This window comes from Caloenas nicobarica, chromosome 13 (assembly GCF_036013445.1).
Source record: "Caloenas nicobarica isolate bCalNic1 chromosome 13, bCalNic1.hap1, whole genome shotgun sequence".
NCBI classification, from domain to species: domain Eukaryota; kingdom Metazoa; phylum Chordata; class Aves; order Columbiformes; family Columbidae; genus Caloenas; species Caloenas nicobarica.
The window spans coordinates 8,801,823-8,825,337 of NC_088257.1; the positions used below are offsets into that span (position 1 = coordinate 8,801,823).

A 23,515-nucleotide genomic window follows, 5' to 3' on the forward strand; every position below is an offset into this window, starting at 1 on the left:
AAATCAGCTTCCATCAGTTGCCAATAATCAACAGCTCTTGAAGCAAATATTTTAAATTGACCTTGTGGCTAAAAATGTTGTGAAGTGTAACTGTTTCACTGCTGAATTCTGTGCAAGTAACACAAGAACTTAAATTTACCCCAGTGCTTTCATTCTTAGCTCAGTGACGTTACTTATGATGCAATTTTACCATATGAAAGTTAGCGTAGGTGCCGTTTCAGTTTCTTTATCCTGTCTTTCCATGTCAACATAGCTATTTTACTGCTCTGGCTGCCAGTGTCAATGAAACAGCTAAAAATGGATAGAATGAGCACTGTGGGTTTGTTTGCCTCGAGTTTCAGCCTCATTTAATGAGCTTTTATTTTTGTTATAAATCTTGCCGTGTTATGGGTATAGTGATTGCCACGGCAGCATTGAGAAGCTGGTACATTTTGGTGCTTTACTAAAAATAAATAGCCATGATTAATACCCAGACTCCAAAAACGTGTAGTTAAGTAGGACTTCAGTACCTAAATTCCTTTGCTCAGAGCCTGAAATACATGAGATATCCAGAGACTCGAATGCTATTTTCTAAATTGTTCAATCTTTACTGTTTTCAGGAATCTTATCTGTGACAAGAGGTCAGACTAGAGATAACAGTTGATCATAAAAGTAATAATCCTTACTGGCAATAATCAGTTAACACTGAGTTTTAGTGACAGAGATCGAATGTCTTTAAGTCATTTATAAATAAGTGGGTAATCGCCTGAAAGACCTGTTGTAGCTGGATTCCCTCAGTTACAGGGTAAGTGCTCTAAAGACTGGCTGACTTCACAGCAGCAGAGCCTGAAAGTACTGTCACTGCAGGTCTGAAACCAATATACTCTTCTGGCACAGTAACCATTGCAGCTTCTGATCGTCGTTCCACTGTGGATTAACCGTAATAGAGGATACATGATAGTGTTCTTGAAAGAGGTCGTCTGCGTCCTTTAAAGTAGCACTGCCAGCAGACTTATGCACAAGGCAAATACTCAGTTAAATGAATAACTAAAAATTGCAGTGATCCAGTGCAAATTTCTTACAACCAACTTAAAATAATTGCTGGAATAAAGAAAAGAGAGTTAAAATGTTAAATTCCAGACCATCCTGTTTAGTATCTCTGTCTGATTAGAGGAGGATTTTTAAAAGTAGTTTGGAATTCTTTGTGAGTGAGGAGAAGGAAGGCAAGGAAGTCAAAGGCTTTTGATGAATTACAGAATTGTGTGGTAACAGATGGCGGCATATAAAGGATATAAGAACATAAACATGGTATAAGTTAGTTTTAATCTGGTTGTACTGTTACAAGCCTTAAGTTGAATTCTAGGAAGATTAAGTGTTAGAAATAATGGGATTTCTCATTGGAGGGGACTGTAGTGGTACTAGCTATAAAATAGCAGCTTCAATATTGAGAGGTGTGTAGCCACAGCAACTTTATGTGGTCACAGCAGTGTCAATATGTCATTGCTTCTGGCTCTTGGCACTTTTATTCCTTAGGGAAACATAGTAAGTGGGGGATGTATGCCTGACCCTTATTACAAGAATCAAATCAAAAAATGTAATACATCTACTGTGTACTGTTGTAGGTATCCTCAGAAATATATATAAATTACATAAATAACTAAATTTGCCTACAGGTGATTGAGATTGTAGATATTGCCAGTATCTTTGGTCATAATTTCGTTACAAGAAAAAATTTTTATACTGTTTAAGGAAAAAAAAGTGGAGTGTTTTGTTTTGTTTCTTTTAAAAGTGGAACAATAGGTTGCTGAAGTCTTTCTGTTCTTCCCTTTAGGAATGATGTTATTGAAGATAATGACACTGGTAGCAATGAGAACACAGGAGACTGCTCTGAAGTATTGATTTGCACTGATACAGACAGTGAAGCTATGAAACATGGTACTTTAACTGAGGAAGAAGAAAGCATTCAGGTGAGAAGAGCCTCCTGTGTATGAAAATCATAAATTGCTGTGACTTTAGCCAAGTGCTTTAGAGATCCAACCTTTCCCAGTGTCTCTGATGCTGCCTTACATGGCGCTGTTGCTCTGAGCAGTTCATCACCTTCTCTGCCATGCACGTTTTGTAGATATGCACAGAGGACTTCTTGTGTGTTCCAGTGCAACTTGTTTGGACCCTGACTAATGTGTTTCTATTGGTCTTTCACAGGTACCAGCCCTTCCTTCTGCTCAGGTAAGTCACTGTATCAGCAAGAATAGCACTGGTTAGAATGTCATCTGTATTAGTAATGGCTTCCCCAGGAGCAGGAGATGTGGATTGTAGCATAGCCCGCAGTCACAACTTTGACCGTATTAAGCAAAGGTAGAAGTAACAGTTGCATTGAGACTCTACAGCTTCTTTCCTATGCTTGTGCTAGGAAGGTGTGCTTTTGTAATTGACCTATTAAGAAGAAAAAACCAAAACAAAACAACAACTTTCAGATGCAAATTGTTTCTCAGCCTTTTCTCACTGTTTCCCATTTCTTCCATGGTAGGCATAAATGTCCTGTGCTTTTCAACACGTCTTCATCTGTCTAGTTGAAAGAGGTTCTGTTACTTCTCCTTGAGCCTCTCTGCTTAGATATGTGACTTGTGCTGTGCTCATAGCTCTTGTCCATCCATACTGATGTGTTCACGTAGAATTCTTACGCTTGAGGTGTTCAGTGAAAGAAAAACAGACTTATGACTTCCCGAAGAGGTTCAACACATTGTCACCTTGAAAAGTATCAAGATTGACTGTTTGTATTCCAAAGCAGAAAAATCTATTTAGAGTGCTGCATGAGCACATATTTGGATGTGATGCTAACATGCTTGTAAAAATAAAATACTTAGTTCTGTTTTTTAAAAATGGGTTTGCTGAGAAAATAGGACTTTCCGGCTTTCTTGGAGGGGGACTTTTCACAAGGGCATGTAGTGATAAAACAAGAGATAATGGCTTTAAACTGAAAGAGGGGAGATTTAGATTAGATATAAGGAAGAAATTCTTCCCCGTGAGGGTGGTGAGGCTGGGACAGGCTGCCCGGTGAAGCTGTGGATGCCCCATCTCTGGGAGTGTTTAAGGGCAGGTTGGACGGGGCTTGGAGCAACCTGGTCTAGTGGAAAGTGTCCCTGCCCATGGCAGGGGGTTGGAACCAGGTGATCTTGAAGGTCCTTTCCAACCCAAACCATTCTATGATACTGGAAGTTGGTGTTAAAGTTCAGAAACCAACTAAGAATGTAAGCAACAGACCATAGGGTATCAGATGTTGAAGATTTAATTTTGGCTTTGCTTCAATTATGCTTGAATTGAACAGCTTCACATCACTAAAAAAAGCAAATATTGTATAGGGTTTGAATGGAAGCACAGGATTGCAGCAACTGTAAATGTTGAAATAATTGTTTGCCCTATACAACAAACATCCCTCAGCTTTGCTTTGAGCTGGAAATTATTAGATCTCCACATACAATCCAGTGTGAAGGTTTGTAATATGTATGGCCTGAATTGGTAATGATGGCCTGAACTGTAGCATCGGTCTCTCATTCAGGGGATCTTTATGCAGTCAAGCAATGCTGTAAAATACATGCTGACAACAATGAAGTCAAATATAACAGTAACATGCAAGAGAATATAACTTCTGCTACTCTGTATGAAATAACACATATGCAGCTGTCAAATAAGCACTTCTAAGGAAAAATTCAAATCTAAAGTTCCTTATTTGGCAAAATTTTAGTTGTCTTAAGTCTAAATGGTGAATTCTCTGTGTAGAGAGATTTGCTATACATGTGTACAGATGCTTCTACAATGGTTTTTAGCTTCTTGCCTGTGACTCCATAAATACTTCTGAGGGTTTCCTAAAAAATAACTAGATAAGCAAAGGTATTGCTAGTAGACTTAGATTAACTAGAATAATTTAATAGGTCTATGAACTTGAAAAGATAGAAATGGATGCCTTAGCATAGTGAAACTGTGTGTCTTGTCTGGAATCTGTTTTTATTAAAACAAAATGTCGCTGTAGCGCTTTTCGCTATTGCAGTGTATTCTTCTGCTGGGCTTCTGTTTGCTTTCATGGATCCCAGAAGACTTTTTGAATTACTGAAGAAGCCAAATTTTTCAGTTGTTCTGGCTAAACTACCATATTAGTTTAGATTCCTATTCTGTTAAATTAAAATTTCACTGAATGTATTGATTGTCCAGGTTCTTTCCTGATACATTAGTGCCAGATCTTGTTATAAAAAAAATTACTAGATTGTTATCCAGTAGTGCAAAATACCCAAAGCATGGTGTTGCTCTTAGGTGATATTTTATGATTCAGGTGAATGCTGTTTGCAAGAACTCTCTTGAAAGTACAGAGTTGCATATTTCTGCCATCAGTCTTTTTTTGGCTATCGTAATCCTTTCTTTATTTGTAGTACTTGTTTTAGGTTTTCTGTCTTTTGACAACGAAAGCCTACAAAAGCTATAGAGAGTTTCTCATATTAACGCCTAACACCTTCCTTCTTCCCGACTTCCTAGTTAAAATATGCGCTGAGCTTTAGAAGTCAAAATGCAAAAAATACAAGTGTAGATGGACAAACAAAAATTGCAAACTGGTGGCTTTTCAGTGCATTTTATGCAGTTTTGGTGGTTTCAAAGAACAGCTGAGAAATGTGAATTACACTTCTCACAAAGTAAGTGTACGTCAGAGTTCCGACTACGTTGCCGTGCTAAGACTCTAAAGGTGAATGTGATGCTTGGGAGCACAGAGTCGTGTATGGATGCACTGTTGTTGTCACACCTGATATCATTCTTGGCCTTTTTTGCTTTTTGATAGACTTTTATCCATTGATATCAGTGGTAAGGTGGAATTCTGGGGTCAGCTTTTGGTTTTTTTCAATGTTAGTTAAGACGCTAGTTCAAATGTTACTGGGGAGTTGTATCTTTAGGTGAGATGTTAAAGGGAAATCTACTGATTCTTCTCTGTGAAAGGAGTTTGAGGGGGTGTGTAGGGTTGTAGGAAACAAAAGATGTGCCTGTGAGTTCTTCTTTGGTCTGAAATGGAAACAGAAGCAGCTCTTCCCACAACTACAATAAGTGTGACTATGCAAGACTTGCACAGCTCATCTCCAGAGTGGAAATTATCTGCTGGAGTGTGACAGACGCCCTATAATTAAAAATTCTTTCCCTGAATTGGAATTCGACTTGAGGGCTGAGTAATGTAAACAGAATAATGGAGTTTTGTCTGATAGGGGCGACTATTACTGTCATCAGTGTAAAACTGGCAGCCATTAGATATATCGGAACTCTCCAGATAACTTCATTTTATATTCAGACATTTTAAAGATCATTTGTGAGAACTCCTTAAAGTCTGAAAGCAAATGTAATCTGTTATTTTAAAATGACATATTTTATATTTAAATTTCTTATGTTCCTCCAAATAAGACACTTTTTGAAGAAATCTAGTACAGGGCTTTGGCAAAAATACTTAAAGTAGTTATCTTCCTGTGCCAACTTTTAGTGAACAAAATGGTGACATGTATTCATCTGAACTTGTTTTGTGAGATGGTGTCATAGAAATGCCAACATTTCTTCATCCCCTTCCAGTTCTGTTGCTGCTTTATTTAGTAACAGGGATTAGTAGCTCCTTTTAGAAAGTCTGTCAGACTTGTTTCATTTCATATATGCTGAGCACAAGTCTGCATCCAACTCAGTTATTTTCACGACTGGGATATACTTACCGCCATGATTTTATTCACCCCAAACTTCAAGCTATGATTAACAATTTGCAGTAGAACTGTTGGTGTTAATATTTAAAAGAAATAATAAAAAATTATTTGTCTGAAGATGGAAAGTCATTGTCTGTCTTTAGTGATTAAAATAGCCAGTTACTGGTTGCATGGTTGAAAAGTATGATTTCCACCCCCACACAAAAAGCTGTGCTTTTAGTTCTTGAGGGTTTTCTGTGGTCAGTGATGATCACAGAAATGTTTTCAGCTGAGAATGCCATTCCCAAATCTTTCTAAACATACTTTTTGCCAACAGATTGTGGACGTATTATTGAAACCATGCGATGAAGATGCAGATGTTGATGGAGAAAATAATAGTGAAAGGTATGTATTTTTCTTTTTTTTTTTCATTCTAAATGGCAGAATGTATAACTTCAGTTCTGAAGAATAGATGTACCCAACTGGTGACTTGTGACAACACAGTATAACAGGGGAGGTGAGACTAAACATACAACTCACATGTGAAAACAGGGATATGGAGTTACATTTTTATGATGATGATATAAAAAGCATGGAACTTTATGCACTTAAAAGAGAAAATAAGTACAAGCCTATGATATATATACTGTTTATTAGTGAACAACCCTATATTTTGGGCAAGAAAACTAGAAGAAGTAGTAGTTATTTTCTTTAAAATATTTTGGCACATTTTATTGCTCTTAATGATTGAAGAACTAATGTTGACAATATTGACTAGCCAAAAGACTTTTAAGTTCATTTGCAGTTTGAGTTCAGCACTGATTGAAATTTCAGTTTGAGTTCAATTGAGTTTTAAAATATTTACTCCTAGCTTGCAAATAAAGGTCTAAGCTATTTTTATTTCCAACTTGGTTCAAGTCCAGTTGTTGTTTACACGCTTCAGTGTGAAATTCTCTGTGAAGAACAAAGTGGGTGGTGTTAAAAAAAAAAAAAAAGAGAAGCGGGGGAGCAACAAATTTTGCTCCCCAGAATTTTAATTATCACTTTAAGGAAGCACATTGCATATCTGCTAAAGCTCGACTAGGGTATGTAAGAATAAAATGTAAAGGGAATGTGTACTATTTACTGTTTGTTAAAGAACTTGTATTTAAAAGGATAACTAAGTCTGCGTCTTCTTTTTAGGCAAAATAGTATTTTGCTTGGTGGCAATGATAGACGATCTTCAGAGATGTTTCTGGTAAGATTATGGTTTCATTTAAATACAGATACATAGCATCTTATTCATAAACATAAATACAGATATGAAGAAAACCAATTAATTTAGCTTTTAACATCTGATGTTGATGGCCTGCTGCAAAGTTTGCAAAATCTGTTAGAGATCTCATCATCTCGCTTCACAGAAGCTTTGGGCAGCAGACCAGGCTTCTACTTACACATCTCGTGAAAGGAATGTTTTGTAATGCAAAAAATTGACTACTGTTGGGGGTGGGAGGGAAGCTTGTTTGTAATTCCATGAGTTAATTTTTTTTTTTTCCCCAGAAAATTTCTGGAAGTGCTGGAACTGGCACTAATTAGGTACCTGATTTTCAGTTGTTAAATAATAATAAAATTGTTCTATTTTGTTACTTAAACACAGGATTCAAGTAGCAAGACTTGTGATCTTAATGCAAATCCTGATTCGGCAGTGTCGGGCGATGGCAACATTAATGTTTCTGAGGAGGCCCTGAGTGTCCAAGTACCACGTCTAGATCTGAAGAATGGATCTGACGGTGACAAATGGGAAGGTAATTTTGACCCTCTAGCTCACAGTACAATTAGCTAGTAATGATGAACACAACATTTGACAAAGCAGAAGCAGCAGACAACTTACCCTTTTTTCCTTTATTTCGATCTGAATAGTATGTTCTCTTACACATGGTAAGATTGACCAAGTCATGGCATGATTGACCAAGTCATGGCATAGGTCTCATCTTGTTTCAGAACTATCTGCAACTTAATTAAGGACCTTAAAAAAACTGTAAAGAAAAAATAGTCAAAGGAGCAACTAAAGAAAGCAAAAAAGCCCAAGTTTCATACTAGAGGTTTGTTTATTTTGTTTTGTTTTTTAAAAAGGAACGTATGGTTCCTAGGATTCTCTCATCCAAGGCCTTAAAAATGCTTTCACTGATTATGTCTCATAGTCAATATTCCCAGTGTCTTTTTTTTTAATGTAAGCTACTGAAGTTCTAACACTAGCCGAATTTGACTTAAAATCACTGAACACAGCAATTCATATTTCTTTTGTACTGAAAAATCTCTTGATTGTTTCCTTTTAAACACCAGGAATGTTAGATATTGGTTTCCATGTCATGGGACAACTTGAAACAGCTCTGAATTTTCAAATAAAAGTTAAAGTTGCAGATGGATATTATTTCTATGCCCCTTCTCCCTCCAATGTTTGGATTTTAGGAAAAGCAAAATGTTTGAAACAGTTTTCTCTCGGGCAGGATTCCTTATGTTTGTGACCTTATTCTTCATGGCCTTCCATGTTTAGCAAGCCCCTGAGCTTGTGGCTTTACTGAACTTTGTTGCTCGAATGTCTGGTAATAACTGTTTAGAACGTTGTTTTACTTGTGTAAAAACGTAACCCCTTTGTAACCAGAGAAAACAGTCTTGTCAGTATCTTCTTTTCAAAGTACTTACCTTTTACGTGTTCCTTATATCCTGTTCCCTCTGCCTAGTGTTGATATTCTGAATCATCACACTTTAAAAAATGCAAGTGATACAGTTTGCTAAAATACTGTAAACTGTCACCTACAGTACAGTGACCACAGTCCACTTGTTTCCAATTTTAAAAACTTGTAAATACAACCTGGCAGATACAGTACAGATTTACTCTGCAGGGACAAGGTTTTCACTCCAGTGACAGCAATTCTTTGAGATGCCTCTGAGTGTCAGGGTGAATGTCTCACTGACACTGGTGACAAGGAATGACTGCGTTTCACCCTGCTTGCTGTGGTGTAAATATTAAAATGAGCGAAGTATACCCGCAATGTGCGTAGTTTAACTGTGCAGCATATGCTTGTAGCATGTCAGCGCATCAGGCTTTGTCCTGAAGCTCAAATGGTGATAACTTACTGGTAATTTGTCACCAGTATTGGCTATTTTCCAAATTAATTGCCTGCATTAATCCATCCTTCCATTTTAACCCATTTACAAATGCTGAGGTGTACAATTTCTGATTGGTTTGCTTATGGTTTTGAAATATTTGCTGGCTGGCCTTCTTTACTCCAGCAAACTGTACATTCAGAGTTTGTCGTGTCATATAGAAGTCAATTTGCAGGCATCCAAAGACACTGCGTCCAGATTTTCATTCTTGTTGCCCAAGTTAATAACTATCTAAAGTTTAAAAAAAAAAAATCCTGTTTATGTTCTAAGTGTTTTATTCACATTAATTGCTTACTTGCACATTTAATTTTGTTGCATTCTGTATTTGTGTTAATCTGGTTTAATACGTATTCGCAGAAGGTTTGTGACTTCCATTTTCATTATTTCCTTGAATCTGCACATAAAAGTTCCTTTGGTTTTACTTACCCAAATGGCTTTATGACCCTTAATTTGAAAAGAAAGTGACATATCTGTATATAAATTTATATTTTAAGCTTTTTGGTAGTAAAATCATGATATTTTGCAAGAGGTGTTATTTCACTGCAAAGTATTTTAGCTTTAGCTATTGTTCAGTCCTGTTTAGAATGGATCTCAGCCTTCCAAGGCCCTGCAAGTCCTTGTGTTGTTCCGTTGAAGTAGGTTGGCTTTGTACAGAAATCTATACTAGTCCAAATCTCCTTATAAGATTTGGGTTATTAAAGCCTACATAATAGAAAAAATTAAAGGCCTGTAACCAACAGAGTTCTTGAAAATGAACCATCAAATGCTTGCTGGCTTAAGGCAAAAATGCAGATCAGTTAATCTATATTTCAGAGTATTTTTTTCTGCATTTGTCCCGCTTTTTGGAAACCACCACCATCTCTGTTATTTGTAAGCTGTGAGCAACAACGTATTTAGAACTTGTCTTTTGTTAATGTGAGGATGCATGAGACTCTTATTAAACTGCAATAAGTCTTTACTATTCCTGTGTCAGTTCTTTGTGAATCTTTTCAGTAAAAAATTCAAATTCGCTGAGGACTGAGCATTCTTACCTGTGTTGAAATTGCCTGGAAGCTGAGAGTGCTCAGGGCCTGGCCCAAAAGATGGGATGTTTTTCCCTGGTACTGTATCTTCCTGCTTTACATGTTATGTATAGTTTGTTCTGACTGTGCTGTGTGTTCACTTTAGTATTTTTGCCATTTTTTTCATTTTATTAGCGCCATGCCCTATCACTTTTCCCCTCATTGATTTCAAAACAATGCATCTGCAGAGAGAAGGGGAGGGTAAGTATGGTTCGCCATACGTTCAGTTATCTGCCTTTTGATAGTTTATGGTTTGCTTTCTAACTAACCCTTCACCTGCTGTCCCTTATATCTTGGGAATGTTCTGATCTGCAGTTTTTGTGTTTACTTTTTTTCAAAAAGGTCCCCTTCTTGTATCTTGTACTGTGTGAACAGCCAAGATTATAGCTTAAAAGCAAAACAAAAAATCCCAATAATACTTAGTAAATGTACAATGGAAAGCAGGTACAAGGGTTATTTTTTTTAAAGATTACTTTGTGGGTTTTATTGTTGTTCTGCACACTTTGAACCCAGTTTTCAAATTTCTGCTTCGAACTGGAAAATATAGGCAACTCTCTGAAAGGAAAAAGGAGGGTGGGATTTTAAATTAAAGTGCTTGGAAGGCCACATCAGCTTTTTGTTAGACAGCAAGAAAACCATATCTGAGAATAATAAGGGATATTAGCAACTAACTTTTTATAGGCGTTTAAAAAAACCTGATTGTTTTGGAATCCCCTGCTTAAAAGAAATCACTTTCCACAAATTAGAAATCTCTTTTTCTCAGTGGTGTCAAGGTGAATTTAAACTTAAGAACACTCCTTTAAAAAGACTTCAGCAAATGGGTATTGTACCTAAAGAGTTATTTTCGGGCTTACCTTCTTCAAAACCCAGAGGACAATCTTTCAGAGTACATGTGTAAGGCATAAAAGTTAATTTCCACAGCAAAACATTGCAACAGACAATAAATATTTTCTTCTAACTTCAGATTTCTGATGAGTAAATAAGGCTCTTTTACACTGTTAACTATTCAGAAATGCATACTCCCAAGATACACTTTGAAAAAGGGATCCTAGTGTGCATACTTCATTTCAGTACCTTTTTCTTTCAGTTGATACATGACAGAATTTGTAGCTTTCTAATGTGTTTCAATGTTTTTATTCACTTTGTGTATGACACCACATATATGCTTTGTAGCATACGAGAGTAAGCATTGGGTACGTGTTTTTGTTTCCTTTTGACTCTCGTTTATAATTCTGTTAACAGAAAAGTACCATTTTGTGTCCCTTTTTTATCTTCTAGATCCGTTTCCTGCCTTCAAATCTTGGCAGGAGGACAGTGAATCTGGAGAAGCTCAGCTTTCCCCGCAGGCTGGGAGGATGACGAATCATCCGTTGGAAGAGGACTGTCACCCCATCTTGTCACATCGTAGTTTGGATTTTGGGCAAAGCCAACGTTTCTTACACGATCCAGAAACGTTAGATTCTTCATCCAAAGCACTTTCTTTTGTTAGGTATGTATTTTAATGCAATTTGATGAGTGTTGGGGCAGGAGATGCTACTGCCAGAAGGAGAATACAGCTGTTCTAAGAACCTCGTGGTTTTAATGATATGAATTAATTGCAGATATTAATTAATTTGCCAAGGTCAAATGCAGCATTATGTGACCATTTGGCTGTTCTGCCTGCTCAGGAACTGCCGTGGTGAGTCAGACCACAGGTTCATCTGAGGCAGTATCGTGTCTCTCAAAGTGGCCACTAGCAGATGCTGAGGGAAAGAGTATAAAAATAGAGCAAACTTGCACAGATTTCCCTGGCATTTGGTCAGGGCTTCTGACAACCTGCTCTAACGGCACTTCCTGGGCTGAAGGTGGTATTTATATCCTTTGTTTACCAGTCTCTACTGGACTGCTGGTCTATGTTTTTATATAAGTTTTGGCTTTTTTTTTAATTCAGTAGCATGAATATCTGTTTTCATGTTGCATAATTTTGAATTTGTTTTGTGTGCCGTGTTATGCGCTCCCAGGAAAGAGCGCCAGGTTCTACAAACCGTTGCAACTAAAGTGTGCAGTAGTGGTCTGGGCAGGTTCTTCATTTGGGCTGTGGAAAGTTGTCGTTCAGAAGGGTTGTAGGAAAGTAGCAGCTGTTAGAGAGGCAGCAGTACAGCGAAGAGGGAGGCTTCTTAATGCAGGTCTTCTCCTGCAGATTTCGAGGATCAAGCCTGTTTAACACAGTGTATGAAAGTAGAGTCATAACTAAGCACACTGCAAGTTATTTGTGTGATGCAGGAGGAGTGTGACCCTCCAAAACTGTAAATAACCCGTGACCTGTCCTGCTGTTACTATGAAAGGGAATTTAAGAACTTCCATGCTTGTTAGGGAAGAAATAATCCCATAAGAATTACAAAATCTCAAACAGGAAAGACCAAGTTTACAGCATCTAATTCTGTCTGACACAGTATAAAAGATACTTGCCCAAGTTTTATCTAGTTACCCGCAGATAGTTGACAAGCACTGTTAAAATGATGCAGAAGAGTGATCTGCAGAGAAGTGCTGATTGTAAAGGCTGTTCTCCTCATTCTGAAACTAATCAGGATCTACACTAGTAGATTATCAGATTAGTATTTCTAATATCTCAAGCTACGTAGATGTCACTAGCTGTGCTGTGCTGAAAGATCTTTCAGGCACCTTGTGTAGTAAGTACTAGAAAATTCTCATGATCAGTCTTGGAAATAAAAATGGTTTTTCACGAGAAGCAAATATCAAGGAGCTGAACAAATGCAAAAGATTATTCAAAACTGGAATTACATATTCTAGAAATCTGTTAGTTAGGCCAACAGATTAAATTATGTAGATGGTTTTTAGATAAATATTTAATACCTCACGTAGGACAGTTAAGTGGAACTGTGATTACTAAGGGTTGTTTGGTGCTAGCTTCTAGCCTGGACTATATTCTGTGCCAGGTATTTCAAGAAGTACCAAGTATCTAGTAACTTAGATAAGTAATTTAGCCACCAGGAAGTTCTGAACTGTTTTAATAACAACGTAATTAACAGTACAGTAGTTTATTACACTTGAATTTTAAATGCTTTCTTTCACCAAAGAGCTATTTCTGTTAGGTGTATTACTAGAATTAGAGAGCAAAAAATAACATATCTCATTTTGAAGGCAGCACATCAAAGCGTTTTGATTCAGTAAGTAAATGTCTCTAAATGAAAACCTGAAAAGAACAGATTATGAACTGGGGAAAAAAATTGAAATTAGTCATCTATTACTCAAATATACAAGTTGTTTGCACTCGTTTAATTGTTTAAATGACATTTTAAAATGTTTTTAATACAGAACACGAAGAGCATCCTTTAGCTCAAAAGATGACAAAAGGGAAGACAAGACACCTTATCAGCTTGTCAAGAAATTGCAGAAAAAAATAAAGCAATTTGAGGAACAATTTGAAAAAGAGAAAAACATAAAGGTAAGTTACCACTTCTGCTTTTACTCGGGATAAAAGACTGCATGGTAGAGCTACGTTTCTTATTGTAGTTCAGCACTGAGCAACTAACCGTGGGATCACAGATAATTTTTTTTTATGTGCTGTTTTTTACAAAAGTGAACTGAACAGCAACTGTACTAGAAAACACGCCATAATGGGTGAGCTCAGGAAGGGCAGACAGTGACATTTCTGCAGCGAGCCTGGGGGGGTGAGAGAAAAAAGCATCTTACCACTTATCTCTGGCTCAACTTCTGATGGCTTGTTTCGAGTTTATTTTCACAAGTGATGCCTGTTCTGTTGGTACTAACAGTGGCATCCATGTTACTAGGCATGTTCACTGTCATAAATATTACCAAATCTTGAAAGAACTATTTATAAACAACCTTTGGTGTGTTTGTTTTCATAAAATGTAGTTTGTTTTTATTACTTTTCAGCCCTCCTATAGTGATATTGCGGCCAATCCGAAAGTTTTAAAATGGATGACTGAACTTACCAAACTGAGAAAGCAAATAAAAGGTAAGGAATGCTGCAGTGTCTGGTTTTCTACAAACACAAATTATCTATGTGACTGAAAAGGCTAAGTTGTTCAGTAAAATTCCACAGGACAGTAAATGTTTCATTTCTAGATTCTGAACTGTTCAAAAATCAAGACCAAATTATTCTTGTGGCTTTGTTTTTAGTTTATCAGAAGAGAAACTGCCTATGCAAACTGTTATGTTCCTTTATTTGCAGTTGAACTGAGAGAATTATTTCTTTTCAACCTTTGGATTGAGCAGTTTTTCTCATTTCAGATGCAAAGCAGAGGAGCTCAGATGGAGATTTCATACCTCAAACACGTCCACGAAGTAACACTCTTCCAAAGAGCTTTGGTTCATCTCTTGACCAAGAGGATGAAGAGAATGGAGATGAGATGCGGGTTGTGCAGAAAGAGAAGAAACCCACCAAGGAAGCTACACTTGAACTCATTTTGAAAAGATTAAAGGAAAAACGAGTTGAGAGATGTTTGCCAGAAGATATAAAAGTAAGTATAAGGTTATAGCTAGGCTGTTTCTAAGAAAATAACAGAGGGAAACAGCACTGTCAGACACTTCCAGTATCACTTTATCAACAAAATGATGCCTCTGTCTAGCAGCCCTTTATCAGTCCCTTGCATTTCAAACTCTGTGTGGAAGTGATCAAGGTGAACCACATTTTCCTCGCTCACTTTTTATTAAAATATTACGAGTATCTGCTGACAGTGTTGGACAGTTTTAAATGGATGAAGGTGGGATGTATGGCCTTAACTAAGCTGAGCTTGCCTAAGGCATCTGTATAGCTGATAATGTAGGAAAAACTGTTGAAGTGACTTGTTTGATTAAATATGAATTATTTTCTGATAGAAAATGACAAAGGACCATTTGGTAGAAGAAAAAACATCTCTCCAGAAAAGCCTCCTGTATTATGAAAGTCAACATGGACGGCCGGTAATACTTGGTTTGCTTCATCTGACTATATTAATGTGTGTGTAGACAACAGTAATTCTTGTGCAGTAGTAATACCAGACTTTAATGCTGGTATGTGTGGATTTTTTTTTTTATTTCTTCAAAGCACGAAGTTATCTATTAGTTTCTGCGTTACCATCAGAGGAAGTTATTACATCGACTTGAGAAAAAAAAAAAAGTATGTATTAATAGGCCCTTTTCCCACAGATCAGTAGGTTGTTGGAGTTTGCAAATTGATTGGTGTCGTTTGGTGCCTTGTTTGTCTGGGAAACAAAGAGAAATCTTAAAAATAAACACTATTGAATTTCCTGGGAACAGACTGGAGATGTTGTTCTGGATTTCACAAAAATAGAAATGAAAAGACACTTTGAGGTTTTTTGGAGGTTATTTTGTGGTGTTTTGATGGGGGGTTTTTGTGTGTTGTGTTTTTTTTTTTTTTTTTTCAAATATGTGGCATGTTTCTTATATCATTGGAGATACGGAAGTTACAGTCAGTGGCTAGCAATTAGTGCGTAAAGTTCTGGGGTTTTATCTTGGACAGTGATCAGCATTGCTGGTCCAATCACAAGATCTTTCCAGTTACTTCTTTCTCAGCCTTCTGGACTTGGCACGCTGGCTGTGTAACCAGCACTGCGGAAAAATCTGATCAAGCCTTTCAGCCTAAAAGCCAAGGAAGAATAATGGTCTTGGACATATTGGTACTGGTTCTGCGATCCCCAGTAACTGTTCAGGATAGCCTTTCAGATCCATTATGTTGGTGTACACAGTGGCCAAGAATTGAGAGTAAATCAGATACCGCATAAAATCTCTCTACGGTTTCATCTTTTGCCTTTTTTCCCCTGTCATTTCTATAGAACCATCATCATTGCAAGGCACAGAGTCTTCTCCCCCAGTTCTTGATCTTTTTTTTTTTTTTTTCCCTCTTTTCCATGGGTCTTTAAAGATAGAGGGTTTGCTTCTACTGAAGCTCCCCTAACTTCTAGGAAGTCTTTAAAAGTCCGAAAAGGGAGTTAAAGTGAGAAAAGAGAGGAGGAAAAAGCACCCATTTATTCCCCTTTATTTGCATAAACCCCATTTCATACACATAATTTAAACTAGTTTTATGTTCCTAATTGGAATGTACGTGGCCTGGCATGAGAAGCATACCGCCTTGTTTGCTTGGATATTATTGAGTGACTAGTATAATTAATTCTGTGGTTTCTCTGCCTTCAGGTTACTAGAGAAGAAAGACATATTGTGAAGCCACTTTATGACAGATACAGACTTGTAAAACAAATGTTAACTAGAGCAAGCATTACTCCTATTCTTGTGAGTAAAACAAATGCTATTTCTATTTTTTTTTTTTTTTTTTTTTTTACTTTCGAACGGCTAGGCTGCCTTTGGAAGAGCTAGTACTACTGTTACATAAAATACATCTTTCTTGTGGAAGATTTAAGATGTTGTTATTTTACTTGAGGCATTGAGAGCAGAGCAGTTCAAAGCTGTTTGTGACCTTGGTGGCTCTTGGGAAGTAGCTGGTTCTCAGTAAATAAGCTGTCCTGACTTGCCTTGGCTGAGACCTTCCCAAGTCCCTGTGCTAGTTACAGATCCACAGTACATGTTGTACTTCTCGTCCTTCCGAAAATAGTAACAGCAGTTGCAGGGAAGCTTGTGTCTCTTCTGTACTGCAGGTTACTGTCCCTAGAGGCATGAGTGACACGGTGGCCATAAGAACCATTTCATTCCTTCGTGCTTCCCCACTGTGAGATGTGTTACCAACATCTGCAGCATCTGTACAACATCTGTGCTTTTTCATTGTGTTTTCACTTCATTTCCTTCTAACTTGCAGTGCTTTCTATTATCTTCTTTTTTCTGTGGTCTTGTAAGAAATGAGGAAGAAAAGTTTTTGCACTGTGTGAGGATTGATGTAGCCTTGTTTATAGTACCTGTAAAACAGATGGGGAATGGCAGCCAGCTGGCTGACTTGGTTCATCATGAGCTGTACTCAAAATCTTGCGTGCTGACCCAGACTTGCAACAAGACTGTTTTGATGTCAGCGATTTGACCCTTTTAGAAGGAAGGGACTGCACAGCTGATGTGCGATAATCTCTTTACGTACAGACAGGTCTTTACCAGATTTACATAGCTGAGCAGTGCTTACTCAGCAGGAGCTTAATCAGCTGTTTACACTGACTGTTCTTAGCTATCGCCTTTAAACCAAAGTATGTTGAGATAAAGGGACCAGTTCAAGATCATCCTTTCTTGCACATGTATTTTTGGGCAGCCACTTTTATAGAAAAATGTGATTCATGTTGCAGTCGTATTTCAATTTAAGAGCTTTTCTATCAGTATCACTTTTTGAACTTCATAAACACAGTTTGCTCTTAAACACCTAAGCATTTCTCCATGACTGGTGAATCATAGGTTATTGGTGGTGCCCTTGACTTGATCGAGTTTTATCCCATCTCTCACCTCAAAAATCGGACTCCTCAGCTGAGATGCATTTTATATTATCAGTAGCCTTATGACTATATCATAGTCGTATTTTTTTTTTTCTGTGAAATAAAGGGATGGGTGATAGCCAATCAAAAGGATTTCAAATTCAGAAGAGAGCTTGGTAACATAATTCCTAATCTGTGCTGTGGGCAACATCTGTAAAATATTTTTCACAGGGCTCTGCTTTCAAAACCTGTAAGACAGATCTGTGGAGCTCTCTAATTACCAAGGATTGTTGGGTGATAGCTTATAGGTAGGCTGTGTTCAGTGCCAGGTATTTCAAGAACTGTGTTTTGGTTTATGACAGTTGCTTCCATGAGGTATCTCTTAGGGTATCACAGTGTACTAGTTACAGACTCTGAAGCCTGTATGGAAATTTCCAAAGAAGCGAGAAACTATTTACCTTTCATGAACTAAAGTTGTTTTGACAGGTCATTGTCTGTGTGGCTTTTGTGTTCCACCTTCCTCCTGTTCAAATAGTCCCGTCTGCTGGAATTGCTTCTGCTGTCCAGGGGTAAGGGCTGAGCAGGGCAGAACCGCAGGCATGCAACAGGCAGCCAGCAGTGATACCTGCACAGCACAGGGACACTTCTTTTAGGCTGAATTCAAAGGATTTGGGCTCTGAGGTGGCAATAGGTAATTCATTCGTAGTGCCGGGTTTCGGAGTGGTCTAGAAAAAGAAACTGGCAGCGTTATTCCCAGTGTATACCTGGCAGAAGATAAAAAATGACTTTGGCCTTGTGTAACTTTATAATCTCCCTGTGATTTGGGAAGAATAAGAGTAAATATGAAATTCAGAGAAATCTTTGCGCTTTATGAATTTTCTACAAAACAGTGCTTTTTATTTTAAGTCAGAAGAAGAATATTAGAATTTCACTTATTTTTACTTGTATGTCAATGATACTTTGGGCATCTGAGCTTTTTGGGTTATGTGGTAGTTTTGTCTATGCTCTGTAAGTATGTTTGCAGTCTTTTATTCTTCTGAAAGAAGAAATACCTTTAGGTATTAGGTGACTTCAACAAAATTCTGACTGCACACAGCATTTAGTGTCTAATTGCACGTAATGATACAAACTTAAATTTTTGCAGGGGTCACCATCAACCAAGAGGCGGGGGCAGATGTTACAGCCCATTATTGAAGGTGAAACTGCCCATTTTTTTGAAGAAATTAAGGTGTGTACAGTGCTTTTTTAAAAAAATACTTCTCAGCACTTGTAATAGGGAACTGAAATATTTCATATTTGTTTTGAATTTCTGCTGTGACTTTCAGGAAGAAGAGGAGGAAAGTGATGGTTTGTCTGCAGACCTGAATGATATCTTAAAAACTGCTGCCCAAACACAGCCTGTTTTAAGCCCAGTTGAAAACTCTGAGTCTGATCTTGAAGATGGTCAAGAGAAACTGACCCGTGACCTGAGGTTGTCGAGCACCCGCGCTGCTTCTATGTATGTGAACATAAGTGACTGATTCTCTTATGGAAGTTGCAATTATTGGACTTAGTCACGACACTAAATATTGATGTTGGGTGGAAGGGAATGACGCGTTCAGCACATCTCGGGAAGCGTTTGGCTTGAATGAGCGTTCTTTCCTTTGACGTGTCTGAGATCTTTTTGTATTCATTGAGTTGTTTAGTATCTTTTAAACCTTCTTCAGCTTTACTTGAGCTGTGTAGGCAGCAGAAAATTTATACCCTTTTATTAACTACTAGTTTGTTCTGAACATTTCACCATCAGTTAGCATATTCCTTATAAGCAAGATAAATTTATTATTAGCCTAGCTAGCTGAGTGGTTTTTGATTATGCTTTGGAGAACTTAAATTTTATTATATGGCAAATAGTATCTTTCTTTCACTTGAAATTTTTAGGCCTGAATTATTGGAGCAACTGTGGAAAGCCAGAGCTGAAAAAAAGAAGCTACGTAAGACACTACGAGAATTTGAAGAGGAGTTTTATCAGCAGAATGGAAGGTTTGTTTAGCACAAAAACCAGATGCTGGACAGCAGCCTCATTTTCTAGCCAAGTTTTTTGGGTTTTTTTTGTTTGTTTTTTTTTTTAACTTTCGATATGAATGTTGCCAAAAGGAGTCTGGCCTGTTTTAATCTCTGCTATGAATAATTTTCTGAAGGAGATAGCATTGTTGTGTATTTTTAATCGTGGAAGAAGGCTGCTCCTGAGTTTTGTTTTTTCTGTTACAGTCTGTGAAGTATAATAATGAAAATGGAAGAAGTGGGGTGTGTTTAATTTTTTTAAGAAAAAGTGTTTTTAATATAACACCACCCACCACCCCCCCCACCTCAAATTATCCGTCTCTATTCTAACATCAGGCAGGGAAAGTTTCCCCATTTGTCCTTTGTTCCGGTAGGTCTGGCCTTATGCTGCATATTTGCTTTACCCATAAAGGGGTTGATAATTTTTATTCTTCTCTGTATTGTTCAGTTCTTTTAGGCAGCTTCTTTGAATATGTGTTGTTACGAATTTGATGGAACTGCTGCCCATTGTGTGTAATGGGGGTTTTTTTTGAGGTGTATCGCCTCATGACCAAAACCAACAGCACTCTTAAGAGGTCAGTCACTTTCTTGACTGGCAGACATTCTCACCTAACTATATTTTCTACTGAAGAAGCAGAAGTTCTAAGAAGAACTTAACAATTTATAAACAATGCTGCGATATTTATACGGAATAAATTCTGCTGGGTTTTCTATTCATTTTTTTAAGTGATTGCAATTTTAACTACAATGAACTAAAATATAATAACATGTCTACTATCGGCGAGCAAGCTCTAAAAATGTGTTTATCTGCCCTAAGATAACTGCACATTGCTGCTTTCGTGTTTGGCTTGCTGCAGTGTGGAGGATTTTCTTGAAACTTAGTTGTGCTTCTTTTTACAGGAACGTACAGAAAGAAGATCGGGTTCCAATGCTTGATGAGTACAGGGAGTACAAGAAAATAAAAGCCAAACTTAGGCTGTTAGAGGTCCTTATCAGCAAACAAGATTCTTCGAAGTCTATTTAAATCCTGTTCCTCCAAACCACTGAATAACGTGATATTTCCGTATACTACCGCTGTACTTATCGGGTGCTTGTGTTCATTTGTCATGCACTATTGAAAGAATCCAGTTTGTGCACTTTATTGTGGTGCCGCTATAAGATGTTTGAAGGGTAAACAGGTCCTGTCTAGAGAGCAAATAAGATTTCTGAGTTTGAGACTGCTCTATCCAACTTTAGCAAACACAGTTTCCATCAGAGTTTTGTATTACAGATACATCCATCTTGTTCCAAAACAACCATAGATTTTTTCTTTAGAATTCAAGAACTTTGAGACTTCTGTTATTACCAAGTTTTTGCATTATTGAAGAAATTATTAATACCATAATGCTACACTGAACTACTCCTCTTGCCTATTTTTTCTTATGGGGGAAAAAAGTCAGCAAATTAAAAATACAGCCCTTTTTCCTGGAACATTAAAAAAAACCCCCAGACTGGATTTCCTTTCAAAGGACTGCCGTGGAACAACTTTAATTTTTGGTATTCTAAATTGCACCTATAACACAGTATTAATTAACATCTATGGATTTTGCTCATTAGTGGTCATGTTTCCTCCTTGATAAAGATGACGGTGGACAAACCAGAAAGTGACCTTGCTTAGTGTCTTTTAAAACTTGGAAAACTGAAAAATTATATCACATTCTGCCTACAGGACTTGCGTTACTGTTGTTCATGTTATCTTTTTATTGGTTATTGTTTATCAACTAGTGGTGACAGAGTGTTTTGTCTGAATTGGATACTGCATCTCCACTTTGGGAGGATTTGAGGAACGTAATGAACATTTCAGTGTATGGGAAATCTGACGGCGCTCAGACTTACGTAGCTCCAGCAGCAAAGAGCTGGCTTAGGACAGTTAGAATTCCTCTGTACCTGCACTAAGTACGGTGTCAAGGGCTAAAATCGATGTAGTTAACATGCACCACAGGGTGAACTGTTGGGTTTGAGTGAAGAATTACTGCTGTTTATCATGATTTTGTTTTACAGTTGGAGAATAAAAATAAATTGTCTAACCCTTATGATGTAAGCAAAACGGTTTATGGGCCTTGCATGATTTAGCTTCGGAGTTGAAACTAAATAACATTTTAAGTATCACAGCTGCTGTGCTGAATGATGATTTAGCTCCCAGCTTTCTGCTCTGCAACAGCCGTCAGCAGCTAGTTTGGATCTGGCAAAACCTGAGTGTTAATTTTAACTGGTGCTTTCTCAGTTTGTTTTTTTTTTCTTCAATGTATCAGTTTGATTGTGGCCATGTTTTGCATGCACCTACTCTCGCTGCATGTTTTTATGACTGGCTAATGTCAACATAGCTGTTATTCACACTGCTTTACAAAAGACCAAAAATGAACTTTCTCACAATGGAAGAGATGGCCACCATGTAACCTCAGAGACTTGCTGTTCTGTCATGGAGTATATGAAATAGGTTGAAAGTAGGATATTTAGTGCTCAGATCTCATCTGTGTACTGTAGAATACTTCTTGTTTTGTTTTACTCTGCTTGTAGGCATGCAATTTTGGAATTCAGAAAAAAAAAAAAGCACTAAAACTATTGAGCACTGGTGGTATGCCTTTTTGTTTTAAAACTGCAAAATGATTATGAGGTTAAACTAGTCTTGAGACCATTTATCAATTATATTCAGTTCCATTGTGCAATGTACACTTCAGTTACTTTTCTATCAGTCTGCAGACACGGGTGTATCCAAACATTGAAACTAATGTGTATAGTGTTGTACATGAATGTTCGTGTTTTATATACCACATGCAAAATGTCAATATGCACTATTTAAATGTTTTAAATAATATATTCCTCCTTTATAATGCTTAAATCTATATGATTCCAATATTTTTATAAGTGAGTGAGTGATCAGACTGGTTCCAATTCAGAATTAACAGCTGCTTTGTGTTTGTTATGCAGTGTTTGGCTGTTTATTCAGTATAGTAGATAAGCATGGCAACAGTTATGCTGAGTGTGTTTTGTGCCATCCTTGTTCAGCAATAAATAAATGGTAGAACTAGGCATTTTGTGATATAACAGTTTTACTTTGGTAAAAGCAAAACCTATATATCTATATGGATATATAGATATGAAATATATATAACTGAACCAGATATAATTGCATTGCTATGTCTGGTGCTCATTGTATAGACTTTTATAATAAAAGTACCTTAACCTTTATTGTCATATATCTTTGTTTCTCATTGTGCTTTCTCCTCCACTACCATCTCTTAAAAACAAGGGCCGAGTCCATCGCTGTTCTGTACGTATTTGCAGTTTCAGGATGTTGCTGAGACAGGTCGGAATTCCGCCGCCTGCCAGCAGAGCCGCAGGTGCTGAGAGCCCTGGAGGAGGCTGCAGCAGTTTGAGCCTTATCGTACCTGTTCAGACCGTCTGACAGCAGAAAAGCGACGGAATCGGCTCCTGAGCTGACGGCTTGGCTGGCGGTGTGATGTGGGCTCCGTGCCCTGCGGGGCTGCTGCTCTGTGTGCTGCCGCAGGAGCAAACCCCGAGTCTCGCTCGTTCTTGCTCCAGCAGCAGCAGCTCTGGGTGTACGTGGGGCAGAGCTGCTCCAGCTGCTGCTGGGCTGATCACTCACTGCTGATGAATACACCTTCAGCTGATGAGCAGCGTTTGATTGGGTCTCTATATCCATGATGATTTCTCAGCCTTAAAATGAGTATCACAGCAGTTACTGCTGTGTTAGTGGCCAGAATACACTCTTGTTACGTGCAATTCTGTAAACCAAGGAGGGTGCTCTTCTTCTGGACCAAATAGTTTTGTGGGTTTTTTTTTCTTTTTTTGTTTCGTAGTCTGTTGATGTAAGTTCATATGGAAAGTGATTAGAGGTCTTTCAAACTAACTCTTCTGTTGTATTTTGTGTAAATCCACCTTTCTTCAGCTTAAGGCCTGGCAGGGGACAGAAGAACTGACAGTGAAGGCTGCGTGTGGATGTCAAGGCAGGTAAATGGGGACAAGGAAAACAAGTGGGAAGCTGAGGGAGGGGAGGCAGCAGGCAGCCTGCGCTACCTTCCCTAGGGTGGGACAAAACAACCTGCCCTCTGATCGTGTCTTTCCTCTGAAGATGGGGGGGGGGAAAGAAAGCACAAATTCTTAGGACACTGGCTTGAAGCATGAACAAGGTTGTTACAGATCTATTCTTCCATCCTCCATTTTTTCCTCA

General features: G+C 37.8%; 1 protein-coding gene across 3 annotated transcripts in view; it reads left to right on the plus strand.

Moving 5' to 3' along the window:
• FAM13B (family with sequence similarity 13 member B) overlaps positions 1 to 22,520 on the plus strand; it is a 48,964-nt gene extending 26,444 nt beyond the window's left edge. The window contains exons 10-25 of one of the 3 annotated variants that reach the window (XM_065643994.1): positions 1,811 to 1,946; positions 2,182 to 2,205; positions 6,010 to 6,077; positions 6,855 to 6,909; positions 7,309 to 7,456; positions 10,016 to 10,081; positions 11,159 to 11,369; positions 13,196 to 13,325; positions 13,778 to 13,859; positions 14,135 to 14,364; positions 14,723 to 14,806; positions 16,037 to 16,132; positions 18,389 to 18,472; positions 18,570 to 18,742; positions 19,162 to 19,263; positions 20,185 to 22,520. In XM_065643994.1, the coding sequence (XP_065500066.1) occupies positions 1,811 to 1,946; positions 2,182 to 2,205; positions 6,010 to 6,077; positions 6,855 to 6,909; positions 7,309 to 7,456; positions 10,016 to 10,081; positions 11,159 to 11,369; positions 13,196 to 13,325; positions 13,778 to 13,859; positions 14,135 to 14,364; positions 14,723 to 14,806; positions 16,037 to 16,132; positions 18,389 to 18,472; positions 18,570 to 18,742; positions 19,162 to 19,263; positions 20,185 to 20,308 (1,813 nt within the window). In that variant the 3' untranslated portion in view covers positions 20,309 to 22,520. The remainder of the gene's footprint in view (positions 1 to 1,810; positions 1,947 to 2,181; positions 2,206 to 6,009; positions 6,078 to 6,854; positions 6,910 to 7,308; positions 7,457 to 10,015; positions 10,082 to 11,158; positions 11,370 to 13,195; positions 13,326 to 13,777; positions 13,860 to 14,134; positions 14,365 to 14,722; positions 14,807 to 16,036; positions 16,133 to 18,388; positions 18,473 to 18,569; positions 18,743 to 19,161; positions 19,264 to 20,184) is intronic. The other 2 variants (XM_065643997.1, XM_065643996.1) reach the window with 2 other exon arrangements.
• Positions 22,521 to 23,515: the final 995 nt, after the last annotated feature.